Source organism: Bombus vancouverensis, chromosome 6 (genome assembly GCF_051014615.1).
Source record: "Bombus vancouverensis nearcticus chromosome 6, iyBomVanc1_principal, whole genome shotgun sequence".
Lineage (NCBI taxonomy): Eukaryota > Metazoa > Arthropoda > Insecta > Hymenoptera > Apidae > Bombus > Bombus vancouverensis.
The window spans coordinates 9423252-9437597 of NC_134916.1; the positions used below are offsets into that span (position 1 = coordinate 9423252).

At 48.2% G+C, this 14346-nt stretch overlaps 2 protein-coding genes across 2 annotated transcripts in view; one reads left to right on the forward strand and one right to left on the reverse strand.

Moving 5' to 3' along the window:
* The window catches only part of Dnmt3 (DNA methyltransferase 3), a 61552-nt gene that overhangs the window by 28198 nt on the left and 19008 nt on the right, over positions 1–14346 (reverse strand). The window contains exon 2 of the mRNA XM_076619622.1: positions 11165–11208. Coding sequence (XP_076475737.1) covers positions 11165–11206 — 42 coding nt within the window. The 5' untranslated portion in view covers positions 11207–11208. The remainder of the gene's footprint in view (positions 1–11164; positions 11209–14346) is intronic.
* Positions 1–14346, forward strand: part of Tdg (Thymine DNA glycosylase) — a 53671-nt gene that overhangs the window by 14633 nt on the left and 24692 nt on the right. The window contains exons 2-3 of the mRNA XM_076619624.1: positions 11424–11491; positions 13425–13642. Of these exons, the coding sequence (XP_076475739.1) occupies positions 11424–11491; positions 13425–13642 (286 nt within the window). The remainder of the gene's footprint in view (positions 1–11423; positions 11492–13424; positions 13643–14346) is intronic.

Below are 14346 nucleotides of genomic sequence, written 5' to 3' on the forward strand. Positions count from 1 at the left end.
CCGCGCTTCGCTCCGGCTGGACTCTGTACCCGACGATCGCGAGGATCGACGTAACGAAAGCGCGAGAAAGAAGAAGAAAAAGCGGAGAAAAAAGGAAGAAAATATTCGCGATCTTGTTGGTCGTTCGTATTTCATTGGCGTTAGACGCGAGAGGGGCGAACGTGCGAGGAAAGCGAAACGGAGAGTGGGAGGGAGGTTGGTGCGGCGGGTGGAGATAAAACGAGCCGGCTGGAGGGAAAAAGTTTAAAGCGTCGAATAGAAATTCGATTTATTGACTTTCGAAGTCACTCTCCCTTTTTTTCGCGGAGGTCGAGGCAGGGGGAATCCGATGGAGGTACAGAGGGTTCGAAAAAAGCAACGAAAAGAGTACTATCGGTGAAACGGGTGGCGGTAGGTCAGGATCGCGAGGAACGAGATGGATACAAATCATAAAATTTGATTGGGCCGACCTAGGCCAGGGAATACCAGCTGTGTGTGTATCCGATATATTGACTCACTTGGCGTATTCTCCGCGTATTTTCCAGCGGCCGAAGAGGGAGGCAGATGGAACGCGAGAAAAAACGAAAGGCAAGGAAAAAACGTCGAGAGAATCCGCGCGCAAACCCGTCGCGTCCATTCGTTCGTTCGTTTTTTCTTCTCTCGTTCCCAGACCAAGATAGCCTCCGCGAGCGTACATCACGCGAAAACCTTTTAAACCGCGCGGCTGTTTATCGCGACCGAATGACCCAGCGACGCGAACCACCGCCTCTTCTCGTGCCTGCTCCGTCGAAATCGTAACGCACGGAAACCGCTGCGAGGGTAACACGATCCGATCTGTAACAGCGCAACGACGTTTTACGAACGATCGAGATAGAGACACGCGAGAGCTATACGCTCGGACGAGAGCGAAGGGCGAATTCGTTTCGCAGTTTCTGCATAGAACGAGAACGAATGGTCTGGACGGGGCATGGAATCGCGAGAGCCGATATCGCGTCGAACAGTTTGCACGCGGAAATTGGAGCGAATAACCCAGACCTTGGACTGGAAAACTCGGAAGCGCCTCTCGCGCGATTGAAAATCGATAGGTCGGTGTTGATCAAAGTTTCGAAATAACGTACGTCGCGGATGGACGACGCGATTTTCTCTGCACGCGGTTCGACGCGTAAGGCGAAGCGAAACGGACCTGATAGCGAGAACAATACACGATGCGTTTGATCGGCGAGACTTGGGTCTCGGTTTCGGTAGGATGGCTTAGCCAGTCTCGGTGAGGACGGCTCACGCTTCATTTGAATTACATGAAAATCGAGCACGCTTCTCGAGGGGCGGCAACGGAGAATCCTCTCGATCGATCGCGACTATACAGATTCGAGGCAAGATTATCGCGCCTCGACCGCAAGAGTTGTTGCTCCTCGAACGGCTGAGAGGAGGCAACGAGAGTATAGAAGGAAGGGAGGAACAAGAGGACTCGTTCGAGTTCTTTGTCTCGTTTCGAGAGGAAAAGAGAGAAGAGCACGTCCGAAGGCGAGCCGAAGAGCCAAACGACGCGGATTATTCTCGACTCGACTCCGACTTGACTCGGCCCGACGACGATCGCGATAGACCGATGGATTAGCTACTAGGCGCGACTAGACGAGGCCGAAGCGAAAATCGATTCGCTGGATGACAGAGAGAGAGAGAGGGACTAGTTGACGCGACATGGCCAGGAAAAGGGCGGTTTATCGTATACAGTACGTGGTAGAAAAAAAATCATTCCTGTACTTTTCGTTTTTCCGCAAAATCTTTGTTATACGGCCACGAATCGACGGAGAAAGCGCGACTCGCTGTATAATACGAAAGCTACGGGATAAGATTGGAACGAACCACGTTTTCAATTTTTTTACAGACAAGCGCAGTTTCCAGATTCGGTAGGTTTTCGATCGCTACAGTGTGATACCAAAATTGTCTTTTCATTCGGTTTCAGAGACAAACTTTTTTCGTACTCTTGAAAATTGTTGAAACATCGCTCGTCACGGTGAACACGCTCTCCTTGGCTTTCCCTAAAGCTTCGTCCACGTATCAGCTATTTCGAAAAGATTCACGCCTACTTCGGCCGTTTTCCTTTTTAATCGCGTCACGTCAAAATTCTTCCGTTCAATCTCGTAAAGTGACATATTTCTCTGCCGTGATTTTCATGTACACAGCGTGTCGAAGCAGATAATTTATTCCCCTCTCTTTTACTGGAAAGTCGAGCAGCTGTCTCTTTATTGCACTTTCTGTTTCTTTCGTTGGCCGTAAGATCACGGTTGATCGTGGTCGATCGTTGATCGATTCCGATCGCGAATCACCGTGTCGCGGCCAATTTGTTTCGCAAGGGTAGCGCCGCGTATCGTTCGATCGATCGTCGGTGCTTATTTATTCCGCGTACTCGAATATGCTAAGAGGAAGGGGAGGAAGAGGAAGAAGAAGAAGAAGAAGAAGAAGAGGGAAGGTCGTATCGCGAGGGGAGCCCGGGGAAGTGTTTTAAAAGTGCGCCGGTGTCCTTTAGGGGGTTTCGATGCACGTGCTACGGCTCGAGGATTTTATGAATGGGGACCACACGTGGTTCGAACGCACGTTTCGATACGCGGTCTACCGCTTCTGCGAGCCAGTTAGGGCAGTTAGACGACCAAAGAGAAGAAAAAAGGGGGAATCGAGGCGCAGAGGAGCAAAACAGGACGCGAGAGAAAAAGGATCGGACGTCGAAGGAGCAGGCTCGGCAGAAAAGAGAGAACGTTCGCCGTCGACGTCAGACCGAAGAAGAAACGGTGGAACTCGGTCGTCTACCCTGTAATTTATAACTGGAAACTTGGAACTACGACGCGACCTAAGGCGATACGTCGATTCCACTCAGGGGAATCTCCCTTCTTCGTTTTGCCGAAGGTCGTTCGACCTTCGACCAGAATCGATGCCTGTCCGCCGATCCGCGCTCCTTTCCTTTTTTTCCTTCTATTCTCGTTTTCTCTTTTTCGCCTCTCTTCTCTCTCTCTCTCTCTCTCTCTGTCTCTCTCTGTCTCTCTCTCTGTCTCTCTCTCTCTGCCTCTTTCCTTAACCTTCTCCATCTCGGCTGTTGCGTTCTATCGCGCGTTTCATTCGCGCTTTCCAGTCACCAACTACGAAAGATATGACTCGGCTAACTTTTTCAATCGCATCCAATCAACGATTTCGAGTTGGGAATTCGAATTTCGGTCCGGCTTTCGATCAAAGTAACGACGTTTCCGCGAAACGAATCTGCGATACCAGGGGCACTCGTTCCGGTTGTTCTCGACACGTCCGCGCGAGATTCGCGCGTTACTTTTATCACCCATCCGCCGTTTTCTCGTTTGGTTGGCGATGACGAACCAGAGAGTTCGATATGGCCGAAACGTTGACGCTCCTACGCAAAATAAATATTCATGCGTGGATGTAAAAATCGTTGGTACGCCGGAGGCAGACTGTCGGAAGACGATGGCGCCACCACGGGTTCTCCTCCTTCTCCTCCTCCTCCTCCTCTTTCTTCCTCACCTCCTCCTCCTTCGACTTTGGAAACGTTGCCGAGCCTGCGGTTTTTCGGATTATTGTTTGCCTCGTAAATTTTTATCGCGCACGCAGGACGCTCCGTTTTTTTTTTACGAGAGCCATTACGTCGTTGCCACGTAAGGTTACGCCAGCGATTCTTTTTCCTTCCAGCGTTTCCCTTGTTCTGCCTGATAATTCGACGAAGGTCTGGAGCGATCGACGCGGTCCGAGAGATATCGCGATCCTGCGGCTCCATGGCGCGCGAGATCGTCCGATTCGCGTTACGATCATCGTCGTACGTTTCGAGGCCAAGCTGCTAGCACAGTCGGTGTCCCCATCCATCCAATTAGAACCGCTACGAATTTTCAGCGTTTCGTTATTTTTCTGCCGGAACGTTCTTACGAAAGATTCTTTTACGAAAGTGGTTACATCATTCTCCAAGATGTCTTGTTCCACAGCATCCGTTCTAACCATAACGTAATATCTATTACGATCGATTGGCACTCGCGTACCACCTTCTTGCCTTCTTTCCAACCCTACGCGCTACGTTGACGAACGCGGTTAAGAAAGAAGTTTCTAGTCGCGAAATGCCATCGAATCGGATTCGTTGCTTCGTCGAAACTCGGCGAGGAAAGCTCGGCGATACGCGTTTCTCGCCGCGTTCGCTCGTTCTCTTCTCCATCGGATACATCGGTTAGAAAAAAAACTCGCTACCCACCGGGCTGTCGTATTTGCGAGGAAATCGGGCGTGAAACGAGTCTGGTAATAAGCAGCTGGGAGAATCTTGGGTAGAGGCAGAGGATTCGGTAGAGCGTCCACGCAACGAAGGCGGAGAACCGCGACAACGAGCGTGGCTCGGCGCATCGAAGGAGATCGTCGGTTCGTCCTCTAGCTGCAACGAGACAGTTTTTCCGGAAGCTGGTTTGATCGCGCGCGAAAAAGGGAAACGAAACGGAGGGAAAGGGTATTCGAAGAACAGTGGAAATGGGTACTCGCGATGGTGCGCGCGCGGACCATCGAGCGAACGAAACGTGGAGCGAGCGAGCGAGCGAGCTGGCGAGCGAGTAAGCGGACGAGAAAGATAGCGAGAAAGAGAGAAGGGCAGGAGGAGAGAGCGAAAGAGCAGTGGTTTTTCGTTATCGACATTTTCCAGGACGCATGAAGGTGTGCGTGAGCGTACGTGCGTGAGCTCCTCTCGTTGCCCCCTTTAACGGTGAGCATGTGCGAGCTGGCGACCGTGTCTGTGCGTAGTGTAGGTGTCTCTGGCGGTGTATGCGCGAAAATTTGTATGGGTATGCGTATACGTGTCAGCGGGCATACGGGCAGTGTATGTGTGTAGAGTTTTCTGGAGGTTTCCCCTAGCAACGAGCAGCAGCACCAGCACCAGCACCAGCCACAGCCCGGCTTAGGGGTAGCTACGAACCCCGCGCGAGACCTCGCCTCTTTCCCTCTTTTCCGCTCCTTTTTTCCATCTTCCCCTTGCTTTTTCCTTCTTCCTCGATTTTTTCCACCGAAGCTCTCGCGTTCGCGTTCGATCGTCTCGTCGATGGATCGAAAGGAAGAGGCTCGGATGACCTTCCTCGGGGAACGCTCGCGCCTTCTCCTTTGCTCGAACCGCAAGGAACGTTTTCCGATCGTCGTCGCGTTCGTCGATGTTCGCGGGAGACGTGTTTCCGATACAGAACAAAGGAGAAAAGACGAAACGACGAGGATGGATCGGTGGTATACGCACCGCCGATCGCCGTCACGAAGAACAAGGTTGTTTTTTTAGCGGTAAGAGCGAGTTCTGTTTCGCAACGTTCGTCGTCGGAAGCTGGAAAAGAAGCTGCGACCTCGGCAGGGAACGACGCGTACCTCGATCAAACAATCGTGTCGAGTAAAAGCACCGACGATGCCGACTTTCGACAGAATCTCCGTTTTCCGCTTCGATTCGATGAATCGCTCGAGACACCGTTGACACGGTAGCCCGGCTTTCTTTCCAAAGATCAAACGGAAAGTCGTGCTGGAAACTGCGATTCCGTGGTTGATCGACGGACAGCGACGAAACGATCGGCTACGAGAGAACGGACGAATCTCGTTCGATCGTTCGCAATCGTTTCCTTGTAACACGGAAGAACGTTCTCGACCAACGGTTCGAAGCTTTCCCTACGAAAGAGGAGGGAGCGAAGCGAACAGAGACGGAGACGAGAGGAGAGATAGAGAGAGAGAGAGAGAGAGAGCGAATGCGAGAGAGGCGGAGAGGGTTTGAGAGAGGGCGAGGGAGGAGCAGAAGTGGAGAGAGGGGTCGAGAGGGAGGGAGGGAGGGAGGGAGAGAGGGAGGAAGAGAGACGGATAGAATCTCTCCATTCCCTTGCCTGCCTCCCTCGTCTCACCCCCCCTCGTTCACTGCCCTAGTCGTTTCCAGCAAGTACTTCTATGTACCAACCATCTCCTACACGCTACCCTTATATACCTTGTATATTTACCTTAGTGGCATATACGCGCACCTATATGCATGTACATCGGGGCCCGCGATACATAGGTCCGAGCGCCACATAAAAAGTACATAGACCACCGGTAGGTATAGCTCTGGCTGAAAATTATTCCGAGTATTTTCGAATTAGCGTGCAAAAACGAGCAACGTTGCACGGGGGAAAAAAAAAGGCCGACTACGAAACGTAGTTTTCACCGATGTACCGACCCCGCTCGTTCGTTTCTTGAACGCGCTTCAACGACCAAATTCCTCCACGAACCGTGTCCGTCTTCTTTCCCTCTCTTTCTTTCTTCTTCCCTTCCTTCCCCTCTTTCGTCTTCGTTTACCATTTTTCTAGTCAAGCTTCACGAGCAAGCCGTGCATATCGAAGCACGGAGTGGTCCGCGCGCGTTTTCGCGTTCGCCGATCTCGATTCGCGAATGCCGTCACCGCCTCGGTCCGTGATCGCTCGGTACGAAGCTACGGCACGAGCAACAACACGAGAAACACGCCGCATTGCCCGTGACTGTACTACGTTTTCCGTCGGCGCCATTCTTTCGCCGCGTTACGTAGACGGTAGATGTAAATACAGGCGACGACGACTGCGATGCGCGCAACCCGACATTCTTTTCTCCTCCGAGAGCCGAGAGTCACCTTTGCAACGCCTACACGCGCGTCTTCGTCTCTCCGTATTGTCTGGACGACGGAGAGACGAGAGTTTAAGGCCGATGATGCCAGCCAGCGGTGGACGACGCGAAAGTGCGAAGATAACGATGGCCGCGCGCTATTAACGAACGGCCAACCGGAACGCAGAACGCAGCTGCAACTTTGCACGCTCGGAGAAACGGCGCAAAGTAATTCCAAGCTTTTTCTTCGCGCCGAGGTAACGGCGCTGCGTGGCGGAGGAAAAAAAATTGGAAAGAGACGAGCTTGCTGCCACGGTTCTCCTCAAATGCATCCGAACGATCGTTTGCCAGTGCGCGTTGCACCGTGAATACTCGACGCGTCGCGTCGATAACACTACGAACGAGTACGAGTGCATCCCATGGTCTTCGTACCTACCTACCTACCTACCTACCTACCTACCCACCTACCTACCTACCTACCTACCTACCTACCTAGCTACCTAGCTACAGCCCTACGAAGCCACTTTTATCGCGGCTTTCTTTTTCCCTTTCCTTTCAAAGCTTTTCTTCCCCTCCATCTCTCTCTCTATCTCTCTCTCTCTCTCTCTCTATCTATCTATCTCTGTCTCTCTTTCTCTCGCTGACACACGCACACCAAACTATCGTCTCTGCGTGAAAATGAATTTCTAAGGATATACACGAGAGTAACGCGATACACGATCTTTCTTATCGACGTTTGCTCGCCGATTCGAGTTAACCTTGCCAACTTTGTCAACGCTGACTACGGAATATCGATGAAACGGTGATCGTTTTCGATATATACGAGGTTTGTCGTAACTAGCCAAAAACACGCGGCGTGGGTGTTCGCGAGAAAAGAAAGCAAAACGATATCCTTTCGTTTGTTTCGATCGTTACGAGGTCTGTTTGTCGCTGAGGAAATGGCATGTCAGGTTGCACAGAGGAGAGAGAACCACGGAGCTACGTTCGCTCATTGCCACGTAATATTATATGATTTTATTTGTAAACACGAAACTTTCCACTACTGTTGTCCTGTTTCGTTGAAACGTCCTAACGACACGGAGAGGAACGCGTGCAGCGAAAGACGAGAAATTCGCTTGTACAAAGTCCGCTTGCTCGACGAGATTTTATTTAACGTTACCGACCGATCAGATCAACCTGCGCTGCTACGCGAACAAAAACCCATAAACAGGGAGAATCGGTGGAACGTTCGTTGGTTCGCCAAAGCGTACGTACACAGCGAATCGCACGGTACGTAGAAATGTTCCAATTTCTCCGTATCCTTTAAGTAAAATTATGTTGCGAGTATTTCGAGCGTGAATACACCGATTATATCGCTTGCACCTACTATAAGTAGCTTGACGTACGACGTCTAAAAGTAACTTTGTCGAATCTCGAATAACGACACTCGATAAAATAAGTGTGTTTCTTCGAACGTGACGGTCGTGCGTTTCTTTCGCGACGATTACAAAAGCGAGCGTGACGGGCGATTACGCGGCGTTGTGGCAAAAAATAAACTTAGTTCCGGCTTTTCGAGCGTTTTCGTTCGATCGTAAACTCTACCCACTCCAAGATCCATACCCGCTCGAGATACTTTACGTAACTCTTTCGTCCTGACGAGTTTTTCTTTCGCGGCATCGTTCTGTCTTCGACAGTCGTGCAAACGTTTCTCTCCTTGCAACCGTATCGACAGAAAAGTACCGCTTCGCCTCCACGTTCCAGCGATACCGCGACGCGTTTTACGTCCCTACCACGTGACGCGACAGCAAGAGGGTTACGCGGATGGATCGACGTTCGATCGAGTTTCCGGACAACGATTCCAGAAGGTTCCTCTCGCGTCGCAGTCGTATCGACGCTTATCGACGAGAGCTGATTTATCGTCGGCGAAAATTCTGACAAACTGTTTTACCTGCGCTACTTCGTATCGTTCGTTCGTTATTAACAGACTCGACCCTACGTAATAGTCGGCCGTACTACAAATCGAACTTGAGAGAGAATTTTCAAGTTTTCATTCAACTAGTATTTACGTCGAGGCGGAAACGTACCGATGATTATGGCATTTAAGTTCGAATTATTACGGATATCGATGTCTCTAACCGCATATTACGTTCTGTTTTACCTACCTACGTACTTAAATAATACACGTACGTATATCAAAGTAAAATACGGATAGTAAAACACATTAGCGTCTGTGTCTTTTAAGCAGATAACTCAAGTGTATTCTATCGATAAGGTCGCGAGTTATAATGCTTCTAATTATTAATCTATCACGAATTTGCATACTTTACACTAATTTAAATATCGTTACCACGAGTCCACCAAGATATAACGTACGAACCTACCAATATATATTAAGTTGTTCGAAAAGTGTCTTTCTTTTACAGAAACGTCTTTTACAACGATGCATCTTTACACAAACGTGAAACCTAACCTGTCCAACGTTGTGATCTTCATTTTGATAGAACAAAATCGACCATACGTAATTCGATAAAATAATATAATGTGCATCCATTATTTCTTTATAAAACGTAAGAAACTTTTTCGACGACCTGATAGTAGTGAAGGTAAATTCAAATTCTGCAAACCTTCGTTTACGCTATAATTTTGAAGCTGCTGTTGCAGAAGAAATCGAAGCGTTCGTAGCGAATCTCGCAAATATTAGAAAGCTCAGGCCGGACAACGTACTCGCAAATATTGACTTCGTATTTTGCCCCCTTTGTCAGCAGCTTCGACAAACGTATCGGGGGGGGGGGGTCTATAATTTTCGATTTTAACGGAAACAACGAACCTGTCCGCATTATGTTGCGCCGTACAAACCGTACAAACCGGATTGTTTGTATTTAGTCTCGAACGTAATATTTGTAACACGGGCCGAGTGCCCATTACGCACGGCATGGTGCGGTGTATCGCGAACGCACGGAACCGCGTATCCGCTAAATGGAAGGCCTTCTCCTCTCTACATGTACATTCGTATCTACTCGAATGCTCGTTGACGTCCGCTGACTTTCTCCGCTTTTCAGATTCCCTTCCACGCGGTAAAACGAATCGATGACTTCAAATTCCAGTTGCACGCTCGTGCTCGTATTTCTGTTTATATTTTTGCCACCTTCGCTCTACGAGTACCGCCCTACGTACGAATCTTTTCTTCCTCAACGCGTCCTATCGAATACCAAATACCAAATAAACACGACTCGACTACGATTAACGGCGTCTACGTGAATTTTCGATTCTACACAACCGTGGAATTTATCGATCGAGGAACGACCCGTTTAACGAGCCTTCGATTCGTCATCGGCCAGAAATCTGTTTGCCTTACAAAGTCTGAAATCCACGCAGTCTGATGGCTATAAATATTGGCGTAAAGCTGATCGGCGCGTGTTCCATCGCCACGTGGCTGAACAAAGACCGAAAGAGTGGAAGAACGAGAGCGAGAATGGCGAAATTCTGCGGACGTGAAACTACTTAATCGATCCAACGACACAGCTGATCGTAATGGTTTCACTTGCCGAGAAGTTTGTACAGCCGTTCGGAACACGTAATCTCCGCGCGACTCTCGCGATTCGAATCTTCCGCAATTGCGGCTCCGGGATACGCGACGATTTCCACTCACGTTCGTAAAGTGCGCGTTTATCAACGAGGGCCGAGAGACGACGTCGCACGTTTGTAATTCGCGCAAAACGATTTCGATGTATGGCGTGCACCTTTGGCGTAGCATGATGCTAATAGGACCTCGTAATTAGTCGAAAGCTAGCTAGATGGATGGAGATCGAGAAAAGCAGAGAGAAAGAGAAAGAGAGAGAGAAAGAGAAAGAGAAAGAGGGAGGGGAGGGAAGGTAGCGAGGATGATAGGGGAGGAAACGAAAGGGGTAGATAACAGAGAGAACAATCGTAACTGGCGGTTGATTATACGGAGCATAATCAATTAAATGTGGTGCACGCGGGCTTATGCGGTGTAACGACGCTGCACCGATTACGATTTTCCGCTAATTCTCACCTCTGTTACTTTTCTTCTCCGCGTGCTTTTTCTGCCCCCGTAGATATTAACATTACCGGTATTTAATTGCCTTTTAGGAAACGCGCTCGGACCCTTGGGAGAAACAGAAAGTTTCTTCGATTTAACGTGGCTCGAGGAAACGCTCGAACACTCGTCGGCATCTTTTACGAACACATATTACGCTGTACGAAAGTTTCGAAATTTTATTAGCATTGTAACGACACCCAACTGTAGTAACTAAATATTCGTTAGATTAATACGTTTAAGATGGTTAAGCGGTAAATATTTTGTAACTGGCGCGTAATAATTCTGCATAAGCGCGACAGTCGTGCCTCGTTAAAGTTCTAATGAAATTTCAAGATGTTTCGTGCGATACACGCGTTACACGCACGCCAGTTTTCTATGACGAGCCACTGTGCGTGAAAATCTTTGGTCACCCGGAAGGAAAAATCGCGAATGAATATCGCTGGAAGAATTGGATGCCGATTTTTGGCTAAAACGATGCATAAATAATGCTAAGCGCGCGCTCCAGTATCCTTGGACGAATAAAACGAAAAGTGTTTCAAAATAGGTTAAAATTACCTGTTGCTGGTCGGTACACAAAGGCATTTCCTCCAACTTCATTTCTGTAAAGGAAAGAAAAAGGGAAAATAGTTTAACGATTTATAGACTTTGAGCGAAGACCGCCTAATTTTAAAGTACAATTGCTATCACGAATTGCGTGGCTATTTTAGTATAAAACGGACGATAAAAACGTTTTAATACAATTATTATCGATACAGTTTCGTTTGTTAATATAATTGAATGTAACGTAATATAGTTTCGTTGGTCGATTTTGCAGATCGTATCCGTCGCCTGTGCAAAATGGTGGACCGAACGGCACCCCGATGAATTGCGCTGGTTCTCAAGGTAAGAAAAATTCCAACAACAAAGCGAGAAATTGAAATCGAATTGGTACGCGTGTTACAATAGTCGAACAAGAAGAGAATACGCGCGCGTTCCGAAAGTTCACAGGCAAATTGTACATTTTGGAGATTGGAACGGTATTTCGCAATAAAGGAAGAACGTCGCTGATTAATCAGTGCAGCGAAAAATTCGGGAAAACGTTCTACATATTAAATTAGCGTTGTATTAAATTTATTGGCGGAGTTCTCTTTTAAAGATTGGCCCGGCGCGGCGCATCGGATACGCTCGCAACCTCTATAGTGTGCGAACAATTTCCAACTATCAAACGTCGGCGATGTATAAAAGCAACGACTCCGATATTTCAGAGGAAAGTTTCAAGCTACGTTGAAAAAATTACCCCCCTCGTGACAATTCAATATTGCACGATTACGCGGACAAAGGTATAACGAATCAAATATCGTTTTAATTTTGTATATTGTATCTTGCAAATATGACTACGCACACAAGCCGAAACGTAGGTGATTCATGCGTTTGGCATGCCACAAAAACGCCCGCTTAATCGCGTACGTTCATTTTCAAATTCAACATATACCGTTGCTCGTATTTTCAACGGGGAATTTCGGCGGAAAAAGATTTTTTCGAAAGATAAGCGTAAAATCGTCAAATCAGCCGATAAATATCAGCTCGTAACATTTCCTTCGATATTCGCGTTTTTTCCTTTAATTTTCCACCTTACTCGATCGAATTGTTCGAGAACGTCGCGTCCTCATTACGAATTTCCGTCGGATAACGACACGTTCCAGCGAACGCTGTTCTTAGTCGCGCGTTACGCACGAACAAGAAAAGAAAAACAATGAAAAATTCATTAATAAAACACGTTTGTTCGGTGAGTTCTATCTCGTTCGCCGATAACCTCTCGTACGGCTCATAGTTCTCGTTCTTGTTTGTCGTGGCGTTTAGAAAACTTATTCGAGATTATTCCAGATACTCTGCAAGCGCGTGAAAGTTAAAGCTTGAGAAAACCTAATCGCGGAGCAATCTTTTTTTAACCGTTGCTCTGAATTTTCGCGACAGCAGCATCGTAAAAACCGAGCGAAATTTTGAGTAAGCGATTCGACGATATCGACAGTGTAAACACATGGTGGAGGTTGAAGAACGCGTAAAAAACTGTTTGAGAAGAATCGAAATTTGATGGAAATTGTCGACTAGCGAAGGTATCGCCGATGATGAACATTTTTTCCCGGGTCCGTTGAACGTTTGCACGCGTCGTTGAGCAACTTTCGGCCGCGTTCTCCGTTTCGAAATCCTCGAATTAATAGAGTGATCGAACTTACTGTCGTATCGTTGGTATTAAAAAATCTGAACGAAGGTTAACGAGACGCGACCGTGAAACGTACAGGCGGCGAGATCGCGAAGATTCGTGCGAGGAAGGATGCGGATTTCGAGGCTGGAGTTTGGAACGGCGTGCAACGGCATTTTATTCGAACCGGCGAGATACGGTTCCGCATTTGCGGAAAGTTGAGTCGCGACGTAAAAATATACCTGCAGCGATAAGCTGGTGGAAAAATAACGCCACGTTTTTCCGTCCAGATCGATATTAAAAATATTCGAAAGTAGCGGGAAAACGTGGGAGCGAGAAGGACGGGGGAAAAAGGCGCTGCGAGAGAATCAAACTCGTTCGAAAAAGGAGCCCGAGCCTCTTCTATTCGCCATGATTCTCGATCTTCCGTGTTCTTTCTCGAACACGATATTTTCTTTCCTATCGGCAAGATAAACGAAAAAAGACGGAAAAGCGAAGCTACGAGAAACCGCGAAAGATTCGAGTGCGAAGATCGAGGAGGATCGAAAAGTAGATTCGAAATTGCTAAGTTGCTAACGATCAAGGCGAGAAGAGATTGAACCGACGTCGGTGGGTGCGATGTCTTTTTCTGTGCAGGGGTGATGGTAAAGCAGGAAGCGAGGGATGACGGTTACGAGACAAGTCCGGACCTCGAGATGAGGAGCACCGGTGGTGACAGCAGTCAGCAGTACCACACGCCACTGACACCGCACACACCGCACACACCACACACGCCGCACACACCCCTCACGCCGATATCGGCGACAGCGCATCAACCCCAGCAACCTGGCTCGACCGCTTCCACCCTCGGACAGGTGAGTTTTTTTCCTATTTCTCTCCAGAGGAAGGTACACCCGCGAAACCTCGTTCGAATCCAGTTTCCACACCTCCTCCCTTTCTATCTTCCTTTCTCTTCTGCCAAGCTTCCTAACAAATCTGTAGCCAACATTCGCTTGTTTCCATTCGACCACCAAGTTTCCATCGAAAATTTCATTCCTACTAATCGCGTGAAACGTGAAAATTATATTTATCGGACGGAAGAGTATTTTTAGCTACCCAACGAACCACCATCGAGTATACTCGAGAGGATATCTCGCTTAATCGATCGCGGTGCTACGCGAACGTATAATTCCGTGCGATATAAACAATGTTCTTCTAAGCTTTGCAAGTAGTTTCTCGCATTTCTCGCTGGAAAGCCTCGCCGAGTCGATTTTTCGTGTAAGCGCGATATCGTGCAATCGAAATTAGACGAAAGGCGGACAAAGAAAAACGAACAACGGACGAGAGCGTAAAGAGCAAAGGTGACGTGGCATGAATCGCGCGAAACGATAATATTAAACGATGCGCTGTTGATCGACACGCGCGAGTTTCCGGAAGTGGACGATTGCGCAAGGAAAAGTTCTTAGGTCTGTTTAGAAAGTGAATCAACGACCGACAGAGACGCTCGTTGCGAACGATCGTATCGATCGGATCTAGTGGCCGTTCGATGAAAATTACGAGCAATAAATTAAGACGAGAG